Genomic DNA, 25,549 nt, shown 5'->3' with positions numbered 1-25,549 from the left:
CAAATGTTTGAAAGGAGTCAGAAACTCAATTATTGCCCAAATATGCTCATATTTGATTAATTCCATGGGTTCTTGAAAAGAAGTTGTATTTCCTAGCTGTTGGGTGTAGCATTGTATGTATGTTATTAGAGCAGGCTTATTGATAGTGTTACTGAAATCTACTTATTCCTGACTCTTTTTTTTTTTTTTTTTCATTATCTGTGAAAGAATTAGGGTAAAATCCCCCTGTATATTGGCAGAATTGTTAATTTCTTCTTGTATTTCTGTTAGTGTTTGCTTTAAATATTTGAAGCTCTTTAATTAAGTATATAAATTGAATCTTTTATCACTGTTTGGTAACCCTCTTGATAGCTAATAGTGCTTTTCATCTTAAAGTCTGTATTGTCTGATGCTAATAGAGCTTTGTCTTGATTAGTATTCATGTTGATCTTTTCAATATTTTTGTTGCCTTTGTTGATCTTTTCCTTTGAATTTTTTTATGGTCTTATATTTTAGGTTTATGTTTATATTTAGGTCTCTTCTAAATACCATATAGCTAAATTTTGTTTTTAAATCTAGTTTAACATTCTGTTTTATAACTGGAACTTTTACCCTATTTGCTTTTATTGTGATTTTAGCTATATTTTGATTTATTTTACTGTCTTATGTAGTACTTTCTATACTTTCTTATATGTATATATTAAATGTTCTTGCCCGTCATTGGCTAAATCCTTCTTCCTCACCCCACCCTATCTTGTTATTTAACTTTCTCCAGATTTGATAATATTATTGTTATTATTGTATACACTCAGTAAATATTTGGAGATACTTTTAGTGAATGATACCTACACCTTCCTCACCATTTCTCCTTATGTCTCTGAGCTACCATATGTTATCTTTTTTTATAAAGCATTTTTTTCCTTAAATTGTTGTAAAATCTTAAAGTATTGATTACTCAAATTGAGTTTTAACATTTACAATACATACTTCCTGCTTCACAATTTGTTTAAATCAACTTTATTTATGTTCTATAAGTAATTTTTATATCAAAAAGGCATAGTATGAAATGAAACGTATTTTCTATTAAAATATATATATCACTACAAAAGTATAATGTTGTTGTCATATAGTCAAAAGAGAAACTTTAGTCCTGTATTCCCCCTATTGATCTCATGGATTCATCTTTACACAATGGCTTTCTGATTGAGGAGTTTTTAAAATTGGATTTTTGTTGCATATTTTAAATGTACAACTAAGCTTTAAAATGGGAGATAAAATTCTTACTGAAAGCATTGGCACATCTGCTTTGTAATAACAACCTCATATTACTTGGACTTACCTTAAGAAAGGCCACCTACCTACTGCATTTACTGCATTAAAAGTTCTAATCCATTGATCCCTACCCTTTTCATTTTCATCAGCTCTCTTCAGTATTTGCTTTCCTCTGAAGATAGCTTTTATCGCATGGCTGTCATTTTAGTTATTCTTTTATTAGTACCTGCAGTTCCCCTGGCAAAAATATCAACCCTTGATAAGCCTAATTAATTACCCACTTTTGCTATGCCTGAATATTGCTGAAGAAAAACATATAGCATAGCATGTTGGTGTCTCTATAAATTCATGATCACAAGCCTCAGATGAGCACTCACTGCTCTCTGCCATCTTACATTTCCCTAGTCGTGTTGATCTTCCTGCTCTGCAGTGACTTTTCATACCATTTCCGTTCTGTTCTTTATGCCCCGCCTCCCAATCTCCAGATGACAATTCTGCCTCATACTTAATGGAAACAATAGAAACCACTAGGTAAGAATGGTCTCTTTCTCATCACCGGCTTTATAGACGGGAATCACTCCCCGTACTTTTTTTCTGTTTTCTTGCACAGAAGAAACATAACTCTCCTCAAGGATGTGTTATTTTCTTTTCCTGACAGAAATACTTTCCTTATTAAAAATTTAGAAAAACAAAACAAATAAAACTCACCCTTGAGACCACATCCCTTGAAACAGCACCTTGTTGGTGCTTACTTCCCTTATCAAAGGAGTTGTTTATGCATACTCTTTTCTTCCTTCTTTGCAGTCTTTAATCCACATAATTCTGGCTCTTGCTTAAAACTTAATTTGCTAAGTTACTAAATGACTTTAATGTTTTTGGTTGCACATTCTTTTCAGCTTTAGAATATTCAATAAAGTAAATAACTTTCTTCTTGAAAAACGAACTCTTTTCATGGTTTAGATGACACTGTGTGTCTCTTATTTTTCTCTTCATCTCTCTTGCCATTTCTTCTCAGTTTCCTTTGTCAGCACTTTCCCCTCAGCTTGACATCTTAATGTTCCTCAGGGTCCGCTGCTAGTTTCATTTGATACTCTTGCCCTGGGTTGTGCTAATAAACTCAAATTTATATTTCTAGCTCAAATCTCTCACCTGAATTTTTCATGTATCCAAACATGTATTTGGTCTCCATTGTATATCTGACAGGCAGTTTAGACTTAATATTTCAAAATACAACTCTTTCCTCTCACTCTATAGATAGGCAGCCCCTACTCTGAAATTTCCATTTGTGCCATGACAAATGAATCCGGAAATTTGGGAAGTTATTGTCAATTCCTTTCTTTCCTTCCTACTTCCTCTCCACCAGCAGGTCCTGTTAATTTTACTTCCAAGTTATTTCTTGTATTTGTCTCCTTTTCACCATCTCTACTCTCATTATTTACTCTTCTAGTCTACTGGAATAGCATCTTAACTGATCTCAGGTCTGTACGTCACAGGACAACCAGTCATTTTCATAAAATGTAAATCACATCATCTCATTCTCCTGTTAAGGTCCTTTGTTGGTTATCCATTGCTTTTAAAATAAAATACATACTCAATAATAGTGTGACCTTAAAGGTCACATATACTTTTGACCTTTGCTTATCTTTTCAGTGTGTTTAGTGTTTACTATATTTTATTTACATTACTTAAAATTCCTTGAACAAGCCAAACTTAGAGCTTTTTAATGTTATTTTGGTCTTGCCTGAATGTCATGTACTCATTGCTGTCTTTAAAAAGCTCCCAACCTAAAATATTTCTATGACCATTTTGTTGTCTCTCTCCTCTACCAAATATGAAGCTCAAGGAGGACAAGGAGTTCTCTGAACTGTGGTATGCTAACCACTTTCATACTGTCTGATTTTAAATATTTTTGAATGTGTTTATGTAAGGATAGATAGATGGCAGAAAATCTGATCTGTTACATAAGATACACAGATGAAACATAGGCAAATGTAGACTTACTTATTTTCCCCCTTTAATTGTAGATGGTAAAATATAATACATTTCTTTTAATTCTTTCAGCAAGATCTCTGTACCTTCTTGATATCGAGAGCCTGCAAAAACTCAACACTGGCTAATTATTTATACTGGTATGTGAAAATGATTTTCTGTTTACTTTCTTATTACCCTTAAGAATTATTTTTTCTCATGCTGTAAACATAAAGACAATTTAAAATAATATTTGGGTCATCATCAAAAGTCTAAGTACAACATTTATATCTAGCTGTATTCCATGACAGCTGGGTTCTCGGAAATGCTTGTTGGCACCACTGTTTCTCTTCCTTTCACTAACTTTCCAGGAGCCAGGATATAACTGGAGAGGGAAGTGGGTACTTTCAGTTTGCCATGTAAAGTAGTCAAGTATGATATTTTACAGTTCTTCAGGAATGCATATTTTCACATTATTTACTAAAACATTGGAATCATTTAAAAAGAGAAAGTTGGAATTAAAATTACCCTGTGACATTTTAAACACAAGGAAACTGTGGCAGGGGCTTGCTGTAGCTGAACTTGGTAGACCGTGATCCAGGACTGAATCATTTGTCTACTGCTTTGACATTTTCAAGGTATTTTCAGTGCTTTTCTCATTTGTTTCTGTGAAGTTGAATGGACAACTATAAATATGTCTATTTTGCATTAAAACAATGTCCTGAGTCAGTTGAAGGAAAGAGAGAAACTGAGGAACAGAGTGGCTAACTGACGTCCTGAGACACTTTTATCTGCTACAGAATCCTGAAGAGAAGACAAGTAGATTAAGCCACAATCAGAAATATTTTGCTTCAATAAAAAAAGTGCTAGGATTAAACACTAGATTTGAGGGCCTTATCTAGTTTTAAAGAGCAAACAAAGGGCAAAGCTAGATGGGTAAGACCTACCTAAAGCTTTCTGTACCTTTGGGAGAATCCTTAAAACTACTTAATCACTTTTTAAATTTCTTGGCATGGGACTTTTTACTGTAGAAATGATCTGATCTACTCTTACTGCTCAATTTGTAGCCTTAAACAAATTACAAATTAATAGATGACTATTGTGAAAGCTCACTACAGATTAAGCATCCCAAATCCAAAAATTTGAAATCTGAAATGCTCCAAAATCCAAAACTCAGTGAGGATTGACATGAAGTGAAAAAGAAATGCTCTTTGGAGCCTTTCAGATTTTGGATTTTTGAATTTAAGTTGCTAAGTATAATGCAAATATTCAAAAACCCAAGAACAAAAAACTAGAAATCCAAAACACTTCTGGTTCCAAGCATTTTGTCTAAGAGATGCTAAACCAGTATGTTTGAATAATAATGAGGTATTTTGTTTTTTGCGAGAAAATTAGACAAACTATTTTGTTTTAAGATTGGACTGGGGAAGCTGTCCTAGTGAGTCAAATCCAGCCATAACTTCATTCTCCAAATCTCCAAAGGTAATGCTCTGCTGGGTACTGCCCCTGTACCTAAGAAGTAGGTAACTAAATTGGAGCACTCTTTGAACAAACACAGTTTTTGATTTACATAAACAATAAATATTTGTTTAGTTTAAGCCTTTATGGATCTCTTTGCAACAAAGAAAAACCATTGTCAACAATCTTACATAAATCAGTGATTTTTTTCCCCTCTTTGGAACTTTTGTTTGGTGGTTGCTGTTTGTTTTTTTTCTGTTGGCCTCTGTAGTGGGAAGAAAAATAGTTTCTCGCTTTCACTTTAGCAGTTTAATATAATATTCATAAAACTGCATTTTCCTCACCTGAAATTTCATTATGTCCTTGAAAATATAGGAAGTTCTGGCTAATTGTTAATCACTATTTTTTCTTTGAAAGGTTTACTTAGAAATTCTCATCTTGTCAAATTGCTACTATTTTCTTTAAATATCACCTTTTGCCGCTAATTTTCTCTGTGTTCCAATCTGAATACTTAAGGGTATGTCTATTCACTAGCCTCTGAAAAAAATATTTTCTCATGGAAATCTAAATATTTAAAAGGAAGTGAAGAGAAAAAATACTTGTGGGGTATGTTGCTGAGTTTTTGCATAAGTATTTCTAAACTTCGGTATTTTAAAATTTATAATTTTACATATTTTAAAATCATTTGCAAAGAATTCATTTACAGATATTTTTGTTTTCTTTCAATATTCACGGAAACATTTCTCTGGCTCAGAATTTATAGTCTAAAATATTCACTATTGTAAGAGCTGTATTTATACATACTGATTATGTGAAGCTTTCAAGTTACATATTCTTTGTTTTTGATTGTAGACCAGATTTTATTATTAAATTTGAAATGAGTTTTGTTAGAATCTTTGATCTCTTATTTTAAGTAGGAAGATTTTTCTGAAAGCAGCCAAACAGTAGGAAAGCTATTAGATGAACAGTTTCCAACGTAGCAGCTGTTTCTGTTCATAAGGAGCACACTTTGTTTTTTCTATAATAAAGTACAGCCCCAGTTCCCAGTCTTATAAACATTCAATCAAGCTTAGATTTGATTTGTGTTTTCCCACTATATCTCTGATTCATTGAATCAATAGCATATGCTCTGTCTATTCATTCCCTAAGGAGTAATTGTTTTTCCCATATTTACAGTCTGTATATTACATATTCAGAAATACTCATGGGGAGAAAAGCTATTGATGTGTGGACTCTTGCCTTTAATAGACACAGCTTTTGTGAATGTAAGGTAACAATATGGGAAATAATTTCAAATAGTTGGTTTAAAATGATCATTCTTCTTTTCCTTTGAACATATAAAAATAGCAAAATGTAAGAATTTAAGTGCCTCTCTAAGCCTACTCTATTATAACAAATGTATTAAAATATAAATTTTAATTGATTGTGCTGTTTCCTTTGAACATTTGAATTTCCTTTTTTCATTTGTTCCCTTTCTGGTGATTTAAACACGATCCTTGCTGTAGCTAAATCCTTAGGGGCCTATAGTTGTGCAGACAATCCTTTTAAAATGAATAGTGTCAACCTTTTAAGCCACAGAAGGGAGTTACAGTCTCCAGTCTGTAAAATGTTGGGCATCAGAATCTATAAATCGTTGCAGTTTTTTATTTTTATAGCCATTCTAGGGTGTTGAAATTGAAAGTAAACTTTGGATGCTTTGACATGTTTTCTATAACTTTTAAGACCTTTCAAGGTAATAAAGGTTATTTACTCCACAAAATAAAATTGCCAGGAAACAGGTAGCCCACTGATGTCATCTTATAATGAGTACCTGGACAATTTTGTTTGCATTCTTACTTTAAGATGACAGCTTTCAAAGAAATACCTTAGAGTGTTTTGTAGAATCTAGTTATTGATGTAAACAGAAACCTCAGAAATGATTTATATCTAGGTCTTATAGCCTTGATAGCTAACTTTGTCTCTCATATTTGGAGATGACAGTGTCTTTTTTTTTTTTTTTTTAAGGTGGCCCTGTTATTTGCATAGAACTTTGGCTTGAATGATTTTTGAGAAGTGTTTGACACTTGATGCTTATTAGAAGCATCAATGTATATTTTCAATAACGGGAAATAACTGCAGTGATAGTGTTTTCTTGGTGATCAGAAAGACCAGGACACAGCAGTAGTCCCATACATTGTGGTCATCTGTATGTTCATTTGAAAGTAAGTTTGCTGCATAAACACAGGAAAAGACACTGAATACCCTAAGGTGATGGGGACAATCAGGACTTTACCTAAAGGGTAGAAGGAGATGAATGGATTTGAATAAGACTATATTGACAGTTTCAGAGTTTAGAACTGCTGCCTTTTGTTTTTTGACATTCTTAGATATTGTCCGGAAATGACCAGACATTCTGGAATACCATACATAGGAAATATGAACTTGTTTTCTAGTTATTCTTAGTTAATTACCTGGAAACTTCCTGCAGTGACAAAAATGATAGAAATCATTTCCAGTTCTGTATATGCAGCTATTGAGAATTTGAAATGTTGATAATTGGGCTGGGCACAGTGGCTCACACCTGTAATCCTAGTACTTTGGGAGGCCAAAGTGGGCAGATCATGAGGTCAAGATATCGAGACCATTCTGACCAACATGGTGAAATCCTGTCTCTACTAAAAATACAAAAATTAGCTGGGTGTGGTGGCACGCACCTGTAATCCCAGCTACTCAGGGGGCTGAGGCAGGGGAATTGTTTGAACCTAGGAGATGGAGGTTGCAGTGAGCCAATATCACACCACTGCACTCCAGCCTGGAGACAGAGCTGAGTCTTTGTCTTAAAAAAAGAAAAAAATTGGTAATGTAACTGAGAAATGTAATTTTTATTTTAATTTAAATAGTCAAATGTGTCCAGCAGTGGCTCTGAAAGTTCTTTTTTCTTTCTTCCTTTCCTTCCCGCTTCTTTTTTTTTCTTTTCCCTTTCTTTCAGTTCAGGATCCTACTCTGTCACCCAGGTAGGAGTGCAGTAGTGTGATCATATCTCACGTGACCTTCTAATTTCTGGTCACAAGTGGTCCTCCCACCTCAACCTCTTGAGTAGCTGGGACTGTAGGTATGCACTCATCATGCCTGGCTAATTTTTAAATTTTTGATAGACATGGGGTCTCGCTGTCCTTGCCTAGCCTGGTCTCAAACTCTTGGCTTTAAGTCATTCTTCTGCCTTGGCCTCCCAAAGTGCTGGGATTATAGGCATGAGTCATTGTGCCCAGCCTGTTCTAATTTCTAAAAGGCGTCCCTGATTCAAAATACAACAATGTCTTCTTGAATTTTTGATTTAGAGCTCTTATTGGGAATATGATATGGTAGATATGATGTTATGGGTTCGGCTTTTCATACGACTTTACAGAAAATTCTGGGTTATATGATTCTAGGACTGCTAGAACATGTTATTATCATGGTAAAGCATTCCATTAGGAAGCAGGAAGGGGAAGGCCCTTACTTTTATCAGGCTTTAGGAGAGACTGTATCAGATGTGTCAGAGGATACTGAAAGTTTTTAAGATATGGCACCTGGCATCAGTTTCATTATAACCTTTGAAGAAGTGTTAAGTAAGAGTTAAACGTGAAACAGTGACAAGCAGGAAAGGTTGTCACCACAAGTTGTGTGAGAAGCTATGCCTGTTCTAGGAAACAGAGAAGGAAGAATTTGTTAGGGTCTATGAAGATACCTGGAATCGAGAGATTGTCAGCTATGCTTGAGGAATGGGCAGAATATGGAAAGATGGAGAGTTGTGGAAGGTATTCCTGGATAGCACTGCAGCGTAAGCAAAAGCACACAGTAGGTGTCTGTGGAGGAGGAGTAGTAGGGGATTGACCTGACTGGAGTGTGAGTGCATAAATGGGGGATAGTAGAAATTTGAAACCAAAGGTTGAGGCCATAGAAACTGTTTTAAAATAGTAGAAAAGAGAGAACCATTGACGTTTTTGTTAATATAGATGGGACATGATGAAGCTATTTTAAAGGTGAAAAATTTAGAATGATTGTATTAAACAATATGTAATTTATTTTTAGAGTTAGAGAGGCCAGGGAAGTGGCATTGACATTTTGATTCCAGATAGGACTTTAGAGTACAGAACCGTTTTAAGAGTCATCTAATAGGAAACATCAGCAAGGTCAGGGGACTAATTGAGTGTGAGTATCTGAGATGGGGGAATGTGAGCTACGTTCGGCTTTAGATTAATGGATCGCAAATTGAACTGATTGCCACAGAAAGTTTTAGGTAGTGCTGTGTTCTCTGGTTTGCCTCCAGCCCCACCTCTCTCTCTCCTTCTATTTAAGTGATTCAAACATTTGTTTTCTGCCTGGCTTTTGAGAAAATTTGAGTTTGTGAACCCTGCTATGTGAGAATTCCTAGTCCAAATGCCTGGGATATTGGTAGTCCCTTCAATAGAGGTAGAAAAAGATGCATTTAATGTGATAAGTTTGGTTTTCTACATGTTCAGTTAGAAATGACAAGCAGTGTCTTGGAAAGGGGAAGTGGTCTTTGAAAATTAGAGTGAATGAATGTAAAAGCAGGTCACGTAATGGAATTCAAAATTAGACCTCAGATGTAAAAAAGGGATTATTTTATATTTGAAAATTATTAATAATGACATAGTAGCTAAATCCACAAAAGTGGAATTATTCATTCAACAACAGTAATATATTAATAATATATTGAGCATCTATTATGAGCCAGACATGGATGTGCTGAAGGTATAGTAGAGAACAAGACAGGTAAGTCCTCTGCTCTCATGAAGTGACCATCTGAATGGCTAAATACAGAGTATCCTCTGCTCTCATGAAATTGACTGTCTGAAAGGCTGAATAGAGAGTCTGTTCTTTCTCAGAAATAGTAGAAAGGATAATAATAAGCCTCTGTGACTTGAGATTTGGGATATATTATCAGTTAAGAAGGTTGAAAAGTTTCATATGTGTTTTAAAGATACAACAGTGTGAAAGTCAACTTGGTAAAATCAAAAAAGTCTGACCTGGGAGCCCAAAGTCCTGGGTTTCTATCTCAGCTTTACGATCAGTCATACTACCATAGATAAGACATAGCCTCTCCAAGTTTCACTGTTGATAAAGCAAGCACGTTGATTGACATTGATGGTTTTCAAACTACACATCACCACGATCTACTGAAAGCAATTTAAAGTTTCACAGTCTAGCATTTGTTATTTAAAGAAAAGTGAAAGAAACAGAATAGCAAATATTAAATTATTGTTCACAGGATATTGCTTTGTGAAACTTTCCAGTTTTATGCATCTGTGTGCATATGTGGCTGTATCAAGTTGTTTTTTTTTTTTCTTTTAATCTTCCCAGCCTCCACAACTTTATTTTTTTGTTGTTTTTCTTTTCTTTTTTTTTCCTCAAGTTGTGATACTTTTTATTTTTTTTTTAAAGAGATACCATCTCCCTTTGTTTCCCAAGCTGGAGTGCAGTGGTATGATCGTAGCTTACTGCAGCTTCACCTGGGCTCAAGCTATCTTCCCGCCTCAGCCTCCCTAGTAGCTGGGGCTATAGGCGGTGTCACCATACCTGGCCTGTTTTCATTTACTTATTTTTTTAAATGTGGAGGCTGGTCTCAAACTCCTGATCTCAAGTGATCCTCTTGCCTAGATCTCCCAAAACGCTGGGATTATAGGTGTGTGAGCCACCATGCCCAACTTGTTACTTGTTTTGGTTTGTTCCCAGTGGAACATTTAGAAACACCAGGTTAGAAGACCTATAAATGATCTTACCCAGATCATTGCTTATATGATTTTATATGATCATTGCTTATATGATTTTTGTAATTGTATAAGCAGATTAGGTTTAAGGAAACATTTAAGATGTCTTTAACTCTCTAAAACCATAGTTTTTAAATTGGAAAGTTAAAAATTACATATGGATCTTTGAGAAAGAGGAAACTGGATGGGAAATGACAAATTACTTAAAATTTTATCCATCTTTCAAAAGTATATTAGCGAGAGCAATAATTTCAGAGTGGTTTTCAGAATAAGAGAATCTTGTGTAATACTGAAGTATTACACAGATTATGAAAACCATAGTTTTTGTTCTCAAGTTACTTAGTAAATATGTGAGTGTAGATGATTTCTGAAGATGTTAGTACTCTAAGTACCTCATAAATAGGAGAAAATGCTTTTGGTGGTAAAAGTTTTAGAAAATTTGGGATATTACACGAATTAAGGCATTGCTATTAGTTTACCTTTTATTGATGGTTGTATGTGTTGCTCCTTAACTTTTCATTTTTAAAAGTGATGATAAAATGTTTTATTACTCCAATTTTATTATTTTTGTATATGTAAATTAATCTGTTTTAGTAAAATGGTATGAATATTTACCAAATGAATCTGAGTTTCATTTCATATCACATGAATGACTGAAACATATTTTTAAGGTATGTGATAGTGGAATGTGAAGATCAAGATACCCAGCAGAGAGATCCAAAGACCCATGAAATGTACTTGAACGTAATGAGAAGATTCAGCCAAGCATTGTTGAAGGTAACCATTAAATGTGGGGGTTGGAAAACTGCAGTACATGGGCCATATTCAGCCTATTGCGTTTTGGAACATCCCATGAAGTAAGAATGTTTTTATATTTATTTAAATTTAATTTTGTTTTTGTGTGTTTGACAGAGTCTTGCTCCATTACACAGGCTGGAGTGCAGTGGTGCCATCTCGGCTCACTGCAACCTCTGCCTCACAGGTTCAAGAGATTCTCCTTCCTCAGCCTACCAAGTAGTTGGGATTTTAGTTGCCTGCCACCACGCCCAGCTAGTTCTTGTATTTTTAGTAGAGACGGGGCTTTGCCATGTTGGGCCAGGCTGTTCTCGAATTCCTGATCTCAGGTGATCCACCTGCATCTACCTCCCAAAGTGCTGGGATTACAGGCATGAGCTACCACTCCCGCCCTGGTTTTTATATTTTTAAATGGTTGAAAACAAAAGAAGAAGAAGAATTTGTGATACATGAAAATTATGTGGAATTCAAATTTTAGTATTCATAAATGAATTGTTGGAATAGAATGTGGAATTCAAATTTTAGTGTTCATAAATGAATTATTGGAATAGAATGTGGAATTCAAATTTTAGTGTTCATAAATAAATTATTGGAATAGAATCATACTCTTTTTTATATTGTCTGTGTTCTACTTTTGTACACAATAGGAGTTTAATAATTGGAATGAAAACTGTGAGGCCAAGAAGATCTAAAATATTTACTCTTTGACCCTTTACAGAAGTTTATCTGATCCCTGATTTAATGAAATAAGCCTATACATGGAATTAAAAAGAATAAAGCTTTGCTTCTTATTTTCCTTTCTATTTTATATCTTTCTTATCAAGGCTATGTACATTTCCAGAAATCTGACAATGGCTATATTGCAGATACTTTTTATAAAACATATTTTTGCTTTTTCAACAGCTTTTAAAAGAGATTTATCTTTCCTGTGTTCTTTTGATTCTTAAAGCAGTGTCACCGTTCAGCCAGCAGAGGGTGCAAGGGCAGTGAAAAGAAAGCTGCCACACATTAATCTGTGACTTGCTGCAGAAATATTCTATTTCATGTCATCTTTCATCTGTTTCATGTTTTATGCTCTTAAAAATTTAAATCACATCTTATTAAACACTTTGAGACTAAGCTTTTGTGTTCATTCTCAGAGCTTCTCAACATAAAACTGATTGCCAAATAAGCCCTTGGTCGTCTCTTCTAATCTCGTTTCTGTCACAGCCTTCGTCACCATGTGAAGACATTTCAGGTTCTTTAAGCCTAAATTTCCTCATCTTCGAAATGAGGATGATAACATTTACCCAGCTTACCTTACCAGGGTAATTGTCAAGATTAAATTAGAAATGTATTTTATACGATTTTATGAACTAGGAATCACTGCGTAAGACTGTATAGCATTTAGCTTTTATGACATATTTTAAGCACATATCATGGTGCTATTTGAAGTTTTTTTTTTTTTTTTTAAGTTGGTTTTTAGTTTCTTGAAGACTGATGTCTGTTTTTGCTATATGTATATGCCCAGCACATTGCTAGATCATAAGTTGTAGGATATTTATTTACTCAAATAATGAATGAACGTATTTTAGGATAAATAAATTCTATCTTGTCACATGGTTTATGTGAATAAAAAATGCTGTTGTAGGTAGACCAGTATTTGTTGAAGACTCAGATAATTTTCAGTTATGGATGGATTAGTGGCGTTTAAGATAGGGGGGTTCTTGTTATTTTTGAATCAAGATCATTAATCTTTTTCAATTTTGCTTTCTATTCGGGTTTACAGCTATGAGAAATAGAAATAAAGATTATTCATGCTATTAAAGAAACCCTGACCATTATGCTACATAGAACTAATTTTTCTTACTTTGAACCCTTCAGGGTGATAAGTCTGTCAGAGTTATGCGTTCTTTGCTGGCTGCACAACAGACATTTGTAGATCGGTTGGTGCATCTAATGAAGGCAGTACAACGTGAAAGTGGAAACCGTAAGAAAAAGGTAAGCCTATGGTGTATGCTTTTGTTCGTAACTTAATAGCGTCTTGGCATCATAAAATGCTCAACATTTGCTATTGTCTTTTTGGGTTGATATGTGAACTTCTTATGAAATTATAGTAATAGGAATGTTTTGTGAGTTTACATATGTTGATATGATATTTAATCTTCATGTCAACCCTAGGAGCTATTATTATCCCAATTGTGAGGAGAAGAAGGCAAAGAGAGGTCAAGTAATTGGTTAATGTCATACTCATACAGCTAGGTGAATATTGGAGTGGAGATTTGTACTTAGACGTTCTTAGTCCACAGTGCTTTACCACCTCTCATTTTAGAATCTTAGCAAATTAGAATATACAATATATTTGATATGGAAGGAATCTCTAGAGATCATTTAGACTATAATTGTTCTGAGAAAATAAAAGTCCAGAGTGACTTGCCCAAGGTTTCAGAACTGATAGTAACAGCATTCACCTTGTATCTGTTTTTTCCTGGCTAGTATACCAGTCTTTCTCTCAACTATGAGGCTTCCACTTGATGGGTAGAAGTAAATGAGTATCTGTTCTTCGTGTCATTTTTTTCTGATCATAGCCTAAATGATATGAAGGATTCACTTGATATCTTTTCCTAATTCCATTAGATAATTAATTGGCAAGTCTTTCTTGGTAACCTTTGTAAAACAACACAACATATTTTACTGTTACTCTTCAGGCTTTTAAAGGAAAGCAGAAAGAGGAGGAAAATACGAAGATTTGAATCAGTGGTTCAAAGGCAAAGAATCAGGTCTAAAGAGAAATGTGAGCAGAGATACGTAGAAGGAGTAATGAGTAATGTTCAGCAGGTTAGAGAGGGTAAAACACCCTGAGAGGATATACAGTTCTTTTGAGTTGGCATTTTCTTCGTTGTTGAGAGGCATCATAAACCTTGGTCAAATAAATACATTTCTACCGCTGTTCCCCCTGTAGCACCTCTCCCCAGAGGTGCTTCTGTGAGAAGCAGTGTGATCTCCAAATGCCCACCTGCAGAGGGAATGTCTGCTGCTCTGACATGCAGTTTGGGGCTTATATTTGAAACCAGTTTGTTTTAGTGCCAGGAGCTCTTCAATTTAGCAGACACAGGAACCTTGGCAACAACTCAGTTTTAGCTGGCTGACCACCTGTTTGAGACATCACTTAGAGTCTTCCCCAAATAAATTTTGTGTTTCTCATATCACGTAACATACATACACACACACACACACACACACACACACACACACACACACACACTTTTTTTTTTTTTTGAGGCAGAGTCTAGCTTTGTCACCAGGCTGAAGTGCAGTGGTGTGATCTCGGCTCATTGCAACCTCCGCCTCCTGGGTTCACGCAATGCTTCTGCCTCAGCCTCCAGAGTAGCTGGGATTACAGGCATGCCACTCCTAGCTAATTTTTGTATTTTTAGTAGAGACGGGGCTTTACCATGTTGGCCAGGATGGTCTCAATCTCCTGACCTGGTGATCCTCCCGCCTCGGCCTCCCAAAGTGCTGGGATCACATCACATAACCTATATTTCAAGTCAGACCTTTCCAAATATAGTCTCAATATTGGCTAAAAGTCTTTATAGGTATTTTATCATGATATGGTAAAAGACAAACTTAATTTTATTTTCATATATTTACTAGAAACAAGCCCTGGCACAATGAAGAAATGCAGAGATAGCTCTCTACTACCATTATTAGCATTAATACTAAATGAAATGACCACTAATCGTGTAAAATCATATGTAGGACTTTTTCATTCCTCATAATTTATTTGGGTGAGCTATGTAAGTGGGTACAACGGTGTTAGATCTGTGGTAGGGTAATCCCTGAATTAAGTATCAAATGAGTGAAAATAATGATAATATTGTTGTTGTCTTATTTCCTTCTTTGATCTCTAGTTTAGGAAAAATTCTGTTAGAAGAGGCCTGAGTCTACATTTTTGAATTCTAATAAAATGCCTTTTTCATCTACTTCTTTTTTTCTTTTTTTGAGAAGACTGCAGTGAGTGCAGTGGCATGATCTCCATTCACTGCAGCCTCCAACTCCCACGTTCAAGCAATTTGCCTGCCTCAGCCTCCCAGGTATCTGGGACTACAGGTGTGCACCACCACACATGGTGATTTTTAGCAGAGACGGGGTGTCACTGTGTTGGCCAGGCTGATCTCAAACTGACCTTATGTGATCTGCCTGCTTTGGCCTCCCAAAGTGCTGGGATTATAGGCGTGAGCCACCATGCCTGGCCATTTTTTAAATCTATATTTAAAATAAATTAACACTTTCACTGTTAATATTGTAAGTAGTCTCTTTTCACTTTATGATTCTTTAGGGGGATATTACTCATTTATGTGTTCTACAATTATGAAATATATATTGCATACCTACTCTATGCCAAGCACAGGTTCTTGGGATATAGCAGTGAATATAAACATCTCTTCCCTTGTGGGAATTATATTCTTATTGAAGACAGTAAATGCAATAAATAAGTAAAATGTAGATAGTGTTATGTGTGATGGATTAAAAATAAAACAGTAAGGGGGGCCGGGCGCGGTGGCTGATGCCTGTGGTCCCAGCACTTTGGGAGGCCGAGGCGGGTGGATCACGAGGTCAGGAGATCAAGACCATCCTGGTCAACATGGTGAAACCCCGTCTCTACTAAAACTACAAAAAAAAAAATTAGCTGGGCATGGTGGCGCGTGCCTGTAATCCCAGCTACTCAGGAGGCTGGGGCAGGAGAATTGCCTGAACCCAGGAGGCGGAGGTTGCGGTGAGCCGAGATTGCGCCATTGCACTCCAGCCTGGGTAACAAGAGCGAAACTGCGTCTCAAAAAAAAAAAAAAAAAAAAAAAAACAGTAAGGGGAAATAGGCAGTACTTGTGTCCAGTAGTAAGGCAGTGTTTCAGTTCTTAATATGGTGGCCAGACAAGGCCTCACTGAGAAATTGACATTTGCACAAAGACCTGAAGCAGGTAAGAGAGCAAGCCGGTTCCAGCCAGAGGAACAGCAGTGCACAGGCCCTCAGGTGGGAGCATATGTGGCAGTTGTGAGAAATAGGAAGAAGCCCAGTGTATTTGGAGCAGAGGCATTGGGTACAGTACTAATAGGAGATGAGTTTAGAGATAATTGGGAAATGGATGGAATTTATCCCTGTAAATCATTATAGTCAATATTATTTTGACTGAAACATTAAGAATAGAAGCTGTTGGAGATTTTGAATAGAAGGGTAACATGAACTGACTTTCATTTTAGCAGCTGCACCCTGGTTACTTTTGATAAGAAACTGTAAGATGGCTAAAAGTTTGAAGAAGAGGAGCAATCAGGAGGCTATTGCATTAATCAAGATGAGAAATCATGGTGGTTGGGTTCTTAGGGCTTATAGTGGTAGAGGTGGGAAGAAGTGGCTAGATTTTCCACCCCATTCTTATTTACTTTCTGGTTATTTTATTTTATTTTTTTAATCAGCACGTCAGCTAGAAATTTGTTAAGATAGGATAACTTTACTCTCAAATTAGTTGGCATTACTTCACATTAGTAGATCTGACCATCCATTTAGTTAAGGAGTAGATTTAGTGATTTTTATAACACTTATGTAGAAATTCATACCAGTTGATTTTAACTTAAACTTTTCACCATTCAGGAAGAGATTGGATTATTACTGAAGGGAAATAATTGTTTTCTGTCTTGGTTGTCCTTGAAACATATTTTTTTTTTCTGAATGTCTTTCTTTCACTGATTCCGGAGTTCTCTCCTTTGAGGTATACCCAGCAGCACAAAGCACTTCAACTTCCCAGTGGCATTATAGTTGAAGTGTTTTATGCTGCTGGGATTGTCATGTCGAGTTTTTTATCTTAAAGAACAAACTTTCCTATTTAGGGGAGCAAGCTCTGCTGCTAAAGATTGCAGAACTCTCCCAGCTTTTAAAGGAAATTGATTGTTCTTTTGAAATTGAATGGAAGGGCTTCTTCTAAATAGTATAGACGTTGATTAATGATAAAGCTGTTTCATCATGACTTGGATTTCTCAGTTTCTGTAATGTTAGCTTAATGCATTATGTATATGAGCTGAAGAAAATGAATGGTGATGATATCTTAGGAAAACTTTGACCATACAGATTCAGTGAAACTTAGAAAGTAGGCTTATAGTTCCAGTTTCCTCTTTAAACTCAAAAAATGCACTGGGGCAGTGTAATGAAATTTTTGCTTAATGTTTGGTCATGCAAAATTAAACGTCAAATGAAATTTCAATTTCTCTGTGGCTTCACAAATTCTTGGAAACAGAAATTGAATCTTTAGGTACAACTTGAATAAATTCCTGATTGTTTGTCAGCTTTAGCAAGTGAAATGTATTCTCTATCCTTCCTGTGAAAGTCCAGCTTTTCACAGTCAAGGGATTCCTTCATTTAAAGCATGCTGCTGCTATTGTTAAGTGGATTATTTATGAGTACTTGTTTCTCACATACAAACTATCTCCTTTACATTATATTGGTGCTTTGCAAATATTTTTAAGTTAATGAAATCAATTTTTATGTCTTTACTATATGTTTTATAAACTCCTCTTCCATTTTAACCTCATTAATCCTTTCTGATTTGTTCTAGAATGAGAGACTACAGGCATTGCTTGGAGATAATGAAAAGATGAATTTGTCAGACGTGGAACTTATCCCATTGCCCTTAGAACCCCAAGTGAAAATTAGAGGAATAATTCCAGAAACAGCTACACTGTTTAAGGTAATTGTGACGGATATTTAATGTGTATGATTGGAACCTAATTATTAAACTAGATCAGAGTTACTACTGTGGAAAATTAATACATTGCAGAGATCATAGCCATAATGCTAGTTGATTTAGTAAATGCTCGATCAAAGGTTACTTTTATTAATCAATGTGTTTTGATTTAAGATCTTTTTTTGTTACCAATACATAGGCATTTTTATATGATATGTGAAACAGTTTTATATCTCTGGGTTGTTTTTTAATATTTAATCTTTTTATTGTTATAGTTTTGTAGAGATGGGTCCTCAGTTTGTATCCAGGCTGGTCTCATACTCCTGGCTTCAAGCACTCTTCCCACCTCAACCTCCCAAAGCGTTGGGATTATAGGCATGTGCCATCATACCCAACATAATATTTAATTTTTTGAGCTAATTGTTAATCGGAACCATAATTACTTTTCTTTATGTAAACTTTCTTTTTAAAGGGCAAATTGCAAACATATTCATTCATTCATTCATTCATTCATTCATTCAGTTCATGAGTTCAGATGGTTAGATATGAGTCCCAGTTGACCTTTTTAACATTTCTCAATCTGATATCTGTTCCTGTTGAAACTTAAGTTTTTTCTTATATTTTCAAGTGGCAATTATCTTTAGTCCTTAAAACACCAGGGTTGGTGTTTTTCCTATTGGCTGGCCACTAGTTCAGGTAGAAACAGCTGATGCAGCTGCCTTCTCTAATCAGGCTCAAAGGGCCAATGGCCTGATCATCATTAACTGTCAACATCATACTGAAAGATCTTTGTGAGACATGGTGTTTTATGTTTTGTGAGTCTCGCGGTAGAAAGGCATAGTTGCATTGAATATTACTTTGCACGAGTTAAGAAAGGGCTCATAGAACAACAACTAGTGTATATACAAAGGGTTGTAGTTATAGTAGGAAATAGTTTATATTTTTTAAAGAGGTAAGTTTCAAGGCAATCTAATATTTGATCATGGGTTGCAGCCCAGCTCATACAACTGAAACATAAGTTTCATAAAGCAGTACCTCACCTTAACTGGGTGTTAGGGACAGTTAGTTTCTATTATTTTATACATTATTCTGTTGCTTTAATTTTTTAATTTTTAAGTGTTGCTGGTTATTTGTTTTTAAAACTCACTAACAGATTACAACCTGCAGTTTGAAAAATACTGGTATTATAGTATGCAATTTGAAAATACTGCTATAGGAGATACAATGCAAATATTTTTTAGTTCGTGCTTGCAGTCTACTGGAGACTGAAATGTGAAAAACTATACACAAGGTAATAGACATAAAACAACTGGCATTCCTTTGGGCTAGAACTCTCAAAGAAGACCAGCTTCTAGTATTCTTGAATGCTAAGAACTCATTAAGAACAGTGAATTAAAAAAGTAATTTTACCACTTTTTTTTCCAACTGTGGTGGAAAAGAGTATCTAAGACATATAGCAAGTGTTTTAAGAGTGGAGTATAATAGAAAATGTATCTGCCTCTATTGGTAGGTGTATTCTGGACTCATATTCTTTTTATTTATAAAGTATTATGATTATGTCTTATGAAATAAAATATGAGAGATATTTTTGATCTGAATATTCAATCTTGATTATGTTTCTTTCAACCCTTATTATGTGGGCATTCTTAAAAATTTTGTGTTGGAGTTTAGGAATAATGGTTCTGAGGCAGTTGCCACATAATATTAGTTCTGTAGAATGTCTCTGTGTAGAGTTGCTGCATAACTCTAAGTAATTCATACTCATTTTTGGCTCATGGATACCTTTGAGAACCTGATGAAAGTCATGGATTATGCACTTTAGAAGATTGCCGGTATGCGTACACATACACTGAAATTTCTGCATGCACTTGCAAGAGATCTGTAGACTCCTATTGTCCTTGTATAAGCGCCTTAGAGCTGAAAAGACTATGCACCCTTGTTTCTAGTAGTTTTAAAAGTAATTTTATAGACCTTAGTGTAACAGCCAAAGCTGATACTCATGGGTAGTGGACCCCTTAAGGTACTGGGATGAGTGCTAGTACCCTGTGGTTGTCTTCTTGCTTTAAATTTCAGATGAAATCTAAATTAGATGAAGTCTAATTGAATCTGAAAAAGGAAATCACAACAAAGATTCTCCTGCCTACCATTTATCTTTAGGAAGATAACTTCCAATTATTCTTGAATTTTTATGAACTAGGGCTCAGGGTAATTTATAAAATACGTTTTCACCAGGAGTGATAAAAGGATATTTCAAATTTAAGAGAATTTAAAGTTCAGAATTTTGTTCCAACTAGAGTTTGTAAGTTTTAAACATACATTCTCTGAACCATTTTCCATGTTGTTGTTTTTTTCCCAGCATTTTATAAAAAAGTTTTTAAGCACACAGCAAAGCTGAAGGAATTTTACAGTGGATAACTGTGTATACCGCTTTAATTCTGTCATTAACATTTTGCCATTTATTTTGTCACATCTCTTCATCCTTTTATATGATGTTTTTTGGGCCATTATTTCTCTTGGTTATTATCATTTTATTGTTGTTTTTAAATTTGTTTGACTCATTTGTTTTCTTTGGATTAATATATTTCACCAAATTTTTTTCTTATATAATTTCTTCTCAATGACCAAACTCAGTAGGGTCTCTCTCTCAGAACAATTTTCTGATCATTTATCTCCAGAATATCCCTCTTAGCATGCCACTTTACGTAAGGTTTTGTATGATTCGCCCTTTCTAAAGAGAATTTAATTTATTTTTTTGTTGATTTAAACATGTACCCAAAGTAATTAGGTGGTCATATAACTAAGGGAAGGACTCTGAGGAAAACATAAATTATTCCAGAGTAAAAGATACAGATATTTGAGATCTCCTCTCATTTTATAAATGAGGAATTTGAGTCTTAAGTCTGCACGACTAGTATAGATTGAGCATCTTTAAACCGAAAATCCAAAATCTGAAACTTTTTGAGTGCTGACATGATGCTACAAGTAGAAAACCCTGCAACTGACTTTATGTCATGCATCACAGTGAAAACATGGCCAGAATTTTGTTTCATGCACAAAATTACTAAAAATATCATGTAAAATTACTTTCAGCCTATGTGTATAGGGTATATGTGAAACATAATTGAATTTCAAGTTTAAACTTGGGTCACATCCCCGAAATACGTTATTATGCAAACATTCAAAAAATCGGGAAAGTCCAAAATCCAAAACACTTGCAAGCATTTCTGTTATGGGATACTCAACCTGTAGTATACAAGGCTCTAGACTTTCCATCTGGTACATTGTTATGCTGTACTGTTTCACCTTATTTATTCCAGTGTACCTCTAAAAACAAAAATGTTGATAGATATATATGTAGAATGTCTTCTGTATTAGGCATGGTGCCAGACTGTTGACCTGTACAGTTTCTGAATGCCTGAGTAACTCTGCAGAAGAAATGTTATTTTTGTTTTACAGGTGAGGAAACAAGTTAAAGAATACACATAAGACTATCCAACTAGTACCTGGCAGAGCCTGGAGTGTTTCAATCGCATGACTAATTGTAGAGCTTGTGCCCCTTCCACCATGTAGTCTTCTGACTATTAGCTAGTTCATTGTTCTTTCTAGTGTACCCTAATGTATCTCACTGAAAACCCAACTTGTTTTTTAGGTCCTGTTTCCATGTGTGTTTATCTTGTGTATAAACATTTTCTTGTATGTATGGTAAATCTTTATGTGTTAATTCGTGCCCAAATTTGAAATCAATATTTTTATTTTCCAGAGTGCCCTTATGCCTGCACAGTTGTTTTTTAAGACAGAAGATGGAGGCAAATATCCAGTTATATTTAAGCATGGAGACGATTTACGTCAAGATCAACTTATTCTTCAAATCATTTCACTCATGGACAAGGTGAATATGACCTTATGTTCATGGGGAACATTTTTTTCATTTTAGAAGACTGTGGTTTAGTATATTTGCTGTTTATGGAACAGAAGTATTTGTAATATTCACGTACGATCCTAGAAAGCTCAACAGAGTATGAAATGTAATACATGTGCTCTATAGTTTTTTTTCCCTCGATTAAGTTATCTAAATATGGGATTTAGTAGTTTCCTTCCTCTATTAAGTCTTTTTTTTTTTTTTTTTCTTTTTAATTCCATCTCTGTCCCTGGCATTAAAAAGTACATGTTTCCCCCATTTCCCTTTTCCTGAGCTCTAAAGTATTTTATGTCCAGAAAGGACTGCATGAAGTGATAGGAACAAGCCTATTGTTCACTGAAAACTACTGACAGAGATTTAGCGTAGATGAAAAATTTAGCTTCCCGTCATCTAAGTTCTTAATAAATTTAATTTTAATGATCAAAGTTAAATTAATTAATATAAACTTAATTTGGGTTAACTTCCTAAATCTGTATCATATTAAACTGCTACACTATTTGCCCACAAAACTGTTTTTTAACAATCTTTACATTTGGTTAATTTATTTTACCTTTTGATTAAAAGTTGTTACGGAAAGAAAATCTCGACTTGAAATTGACACCTTATAAAGTGTTAGCCACCAGTACAAAACATGGTGAGTGTATTTTAAATCATTATTGTTTACTTAAGTGTACATTGTGTGTACTTTTTCAAACTGAAAATTGTTAAGTCTGTTAGAGATACAAATAAATTCCATTTGTAGCACTGAAGACAAGTTGGACCTTCCTGCCTGCCCCCCTTACATTGTCTTTCCTGTTTGTCAGTAACTACTGGTTAATGTAGTCACTGAGAAACAGGATATTTCAGACAATCCTGTAGACATAGACACACACACACACACACACACACACACACACATTCACACACAGAGTCAGACAGAGCATGTAAGTCCTTTTGAGATGAATAATCTCTGGAAGTTTGGTAGAAGATTTCCTGGGAATGCTTGGCTAATGCTTACTGTAAATTCCATAGCCTTGCTACCTTTCTAGCTTTATACCAGTAGTTACTGAGAAACAAAACATATGCTATAGGTTTTCTATTTTTCCTCTGGCCACTCCCAAATCTTTTTGATGCCATAATTACTCTTCAAGTGCAAATGTGCATCTTTACTATCCTGCAAAAATTCATTTGTTAGCTTTCATTTTCTCTTGGGACAAAGACCCAAAAAAACCTTTACCTAGCTTCTAAGTGTGTGCATAATGAGACACACCCTATATCTATCTTTCAAACCTCTTCCTTTTGCCACTCTTTCCGTGTACTCTAGATTTTAGCCATACTGGCTGCCTTGTTTTATCTAATACATTGTGCTCTAAGGCCTTCACATACACTGTGATCATTGTCTAAGACATTCTTTGCTCCATGGCCTATTAACTTTCTTATCCCTGAAAACATGGCTCAAATGATAGATGTCCTTCAATTCCTACTGTAAGTTACATCTCCTTACATTACTTCCTTTCATAGTACCTTATATTCATAGTATTTATCTCAGTGAAGTTTATAAGCTTTAAGATCCATGTAGGCAGTGTCAAGCATCTGTTTTGGCTTACTTGGCAAATTTCTTCCTACATCGTAGAGAAACAATAAATGGTGAATTAGTGCCAACTATTCTGTATTTATGGTGTAAGAATAAATGAGATATTTCTTACTCTACAGGAGTATACAGTCTCCTAATTTGCATGCAGTTTATTATCCTGTAAGGCTTACCAGAATCAGATCATGATAGTTTATGATCTTGAAATATTGTTTCCTTAATTCAACTTTTATTTTTTTAATATATCCATTGTTTTATGCTTCTGTTGTCTTCAGATTTAGCAGACTGAGTTTTTCTCATTCTCATTCTGACCCCTCTGCCCTCATTTTTTTTTTTTTTTTTTGGTAGTTTAAGGAATTTACACACCTGTCATTACCAGGAAATGACACAAGATGGAATATTAGACAAAAGGAGCCATTGCATACAGTTTTACATACGGCATTTAGGGTTAGGTGATTGTATTCCACAATTCTAGATATCTTATGGCGATTTTAAATTTGGAATATTTTAATTGGTACATTTTGTAAGTCTACAGAAAGAAGAAATTTTTGATGCCGGATTTAAGAAGCTTAGTCTATTAGTTTTAGCTTCTCATGTTTTATAAGAGAAATTAGCTTAGAGAAACATGCAGACTAAATCAGCTTTTTTTTTAAAAAAAAAATAGTTTTCTTATAGGTACTATGACATAAATGCCAGTATAAACTTAATATAGTATACACATCTTTTTAAGTTGTTCAGATATGGAATGCATTCATTTACAGATGAAGATTATTCTTAACAGAACCTTTATTTTCATTTCTTAACCAGTAGCTATGCTTAATGCAATGCATACATTTCTGTGTAGGCTTCATGCAGTTTATCCAGTCAGTTCCTGTGGCTGAAGTTCTTGATACAGAGGGAAGCATTCAGGTATGGTATCAATAAAGATTATGCAATTCATGAATATATTCTTGTCATAAAAAAATTCAGTCTTTATAACATAGAGTTAAAAATGAAAGTCTCCTTTTGCCATTTTTCTTTCTTCTAGTTTTTTTCTTCCTTTATTCAGAAGTAAGCGTGTTCTCAGTTGAAGATTTTTCCGTTTGTTGCATACAGATACTCAGTTCCTTGAACAGTGCATTGCATATCAAGGGATCCGGCATTAATTGTTGAACACAGCCTGGCCAACATGGTGAAAAACCATCTCCACTAAAAACACAAAACTCAGGCAGGCACAGTGGCATGTACCTATAGTCCCAGCTACTTGGGAGGCTAAGGCAGGAAAATTGCTTGAACCTGGGAGGTGAAGGCTGCAGTGAACTGAGATCACATCATTGCACTCCATCCTGGGCGAGAGAGTAAGACTCTGTGTCCAAAAAAAAAAAAATTAATTGGTGAAGAAATTAAAATTTGTTAATGTTTATACTTGCATTATTTTCCAAAGTATGGAGATGTTATAATTTATTTGATATTAATTGATGGGAACTTTGATTATTTCCATCTAGTTTTTGTTACTCAGAACACTGCTGTCGTGATATTGTTGCTCATCCATCTTTTGTATAATTATTTAAGACCCCTATCCTCTCCCTCCAACCTGTTGCTACCCTTTAATACGAGAAAAGGCGAGTGGTTCCTGGGACAAATAAATATATATCTTTGGAGATTTTTTACCCTTTAAATACATGTATTAGTTGTTGTAATATCTTAATGGTTTATTTTTGTATTTTTTAAATATAATTTTTCTATTTCCCCATGTAAGAAAAAGGTATGTTTCAAACAAAAATTGATAGACCTGAGATCGAAGATAATACATAGAAAGGCTTGGTAGAGAATATTTGATGCAGTGTGTTTTTGCCTTTCCATATTTAATTGTTACATTTATTCATTATGAAAGTTAGATTTGTAGGAAATTATTATTCTGATTCTTTTGCAAAGCAGGTGCTTATTCTGTTATTGATTTGGGGTGCAGTCAGGTGCAGTGGTTAAAAGCTCAGGCAAGACATTAAACTGCCTGGAATTGAATTCCACGTTTGTAACTTTCCAGCTCTGTAACCTTGAGTGAACTGGTTAACTCTTTCTGCAGAGAAGAGTTAACATAGTAGGCCTAAGGTTGCTATCTTTGGAAAGCCCTCCTTGCCAGGAG

At 34.9% G+C, this 25,549-nt stretch overlaps 1 protein-coding gene across 1 annotated transcript in view; it reads left to right on the top strand.

The window, feature by feature from the left end:
• PIK3C3 (phosphatidylinositol 3-kinase catalytic subunit type 3) overlaps positions 1-25,549 on the top strand; it is a 126,533-nt gene that overhangs the window by 65,014 nt on the left and 35,970 nt on the right. The window contains exons 13-19 of the mRNA XM_032245263.1: positions 3,313-3,380; positions 11,099-11,204; positions 13,086-13,202; positions 17,810-17,941; positions 21,699-21,827; positions 22,422-22,491; positions 24,272-24,336. Of these exons, the coding sequence (XP_032101154.1) occupies positions 3,313-3,380; positions 11,099-11,204; positions 13,086-13,202; positions 17,810-17,941; positions 21,699-21,827; positions 22,422-22,491; positions 24,272-24,336 (687 nt within the window). The remainder of the gene's footprint in view (positions 1-3,312; positions 3,381-11,098; positions 11,205-13,085; positions 13,203-17,809; positions 17,942-21,698; positions 21,828-22,421; positions 22,492-24,271; positions 24,337-25,549) is intronic.

This window comes from Sapajus apella, unplaced genomic scaffold (assembly GCF_009761245.1).
Source record: "Sapajus apella isolate SASKATOON/1434 unplaced genomic scaffold, GSC_monkey_1.0 scaffold57, whole genome shotgun sequence".
Lineage (NCBI taxonomy): Eukaryota > Metazoa > Chordata > Mammalia > Primates > Cebidae > Sapajus > Sapajus apella.
This window is presented reverse-complemented; position numbering and strand designations above follow the sequence as displayed.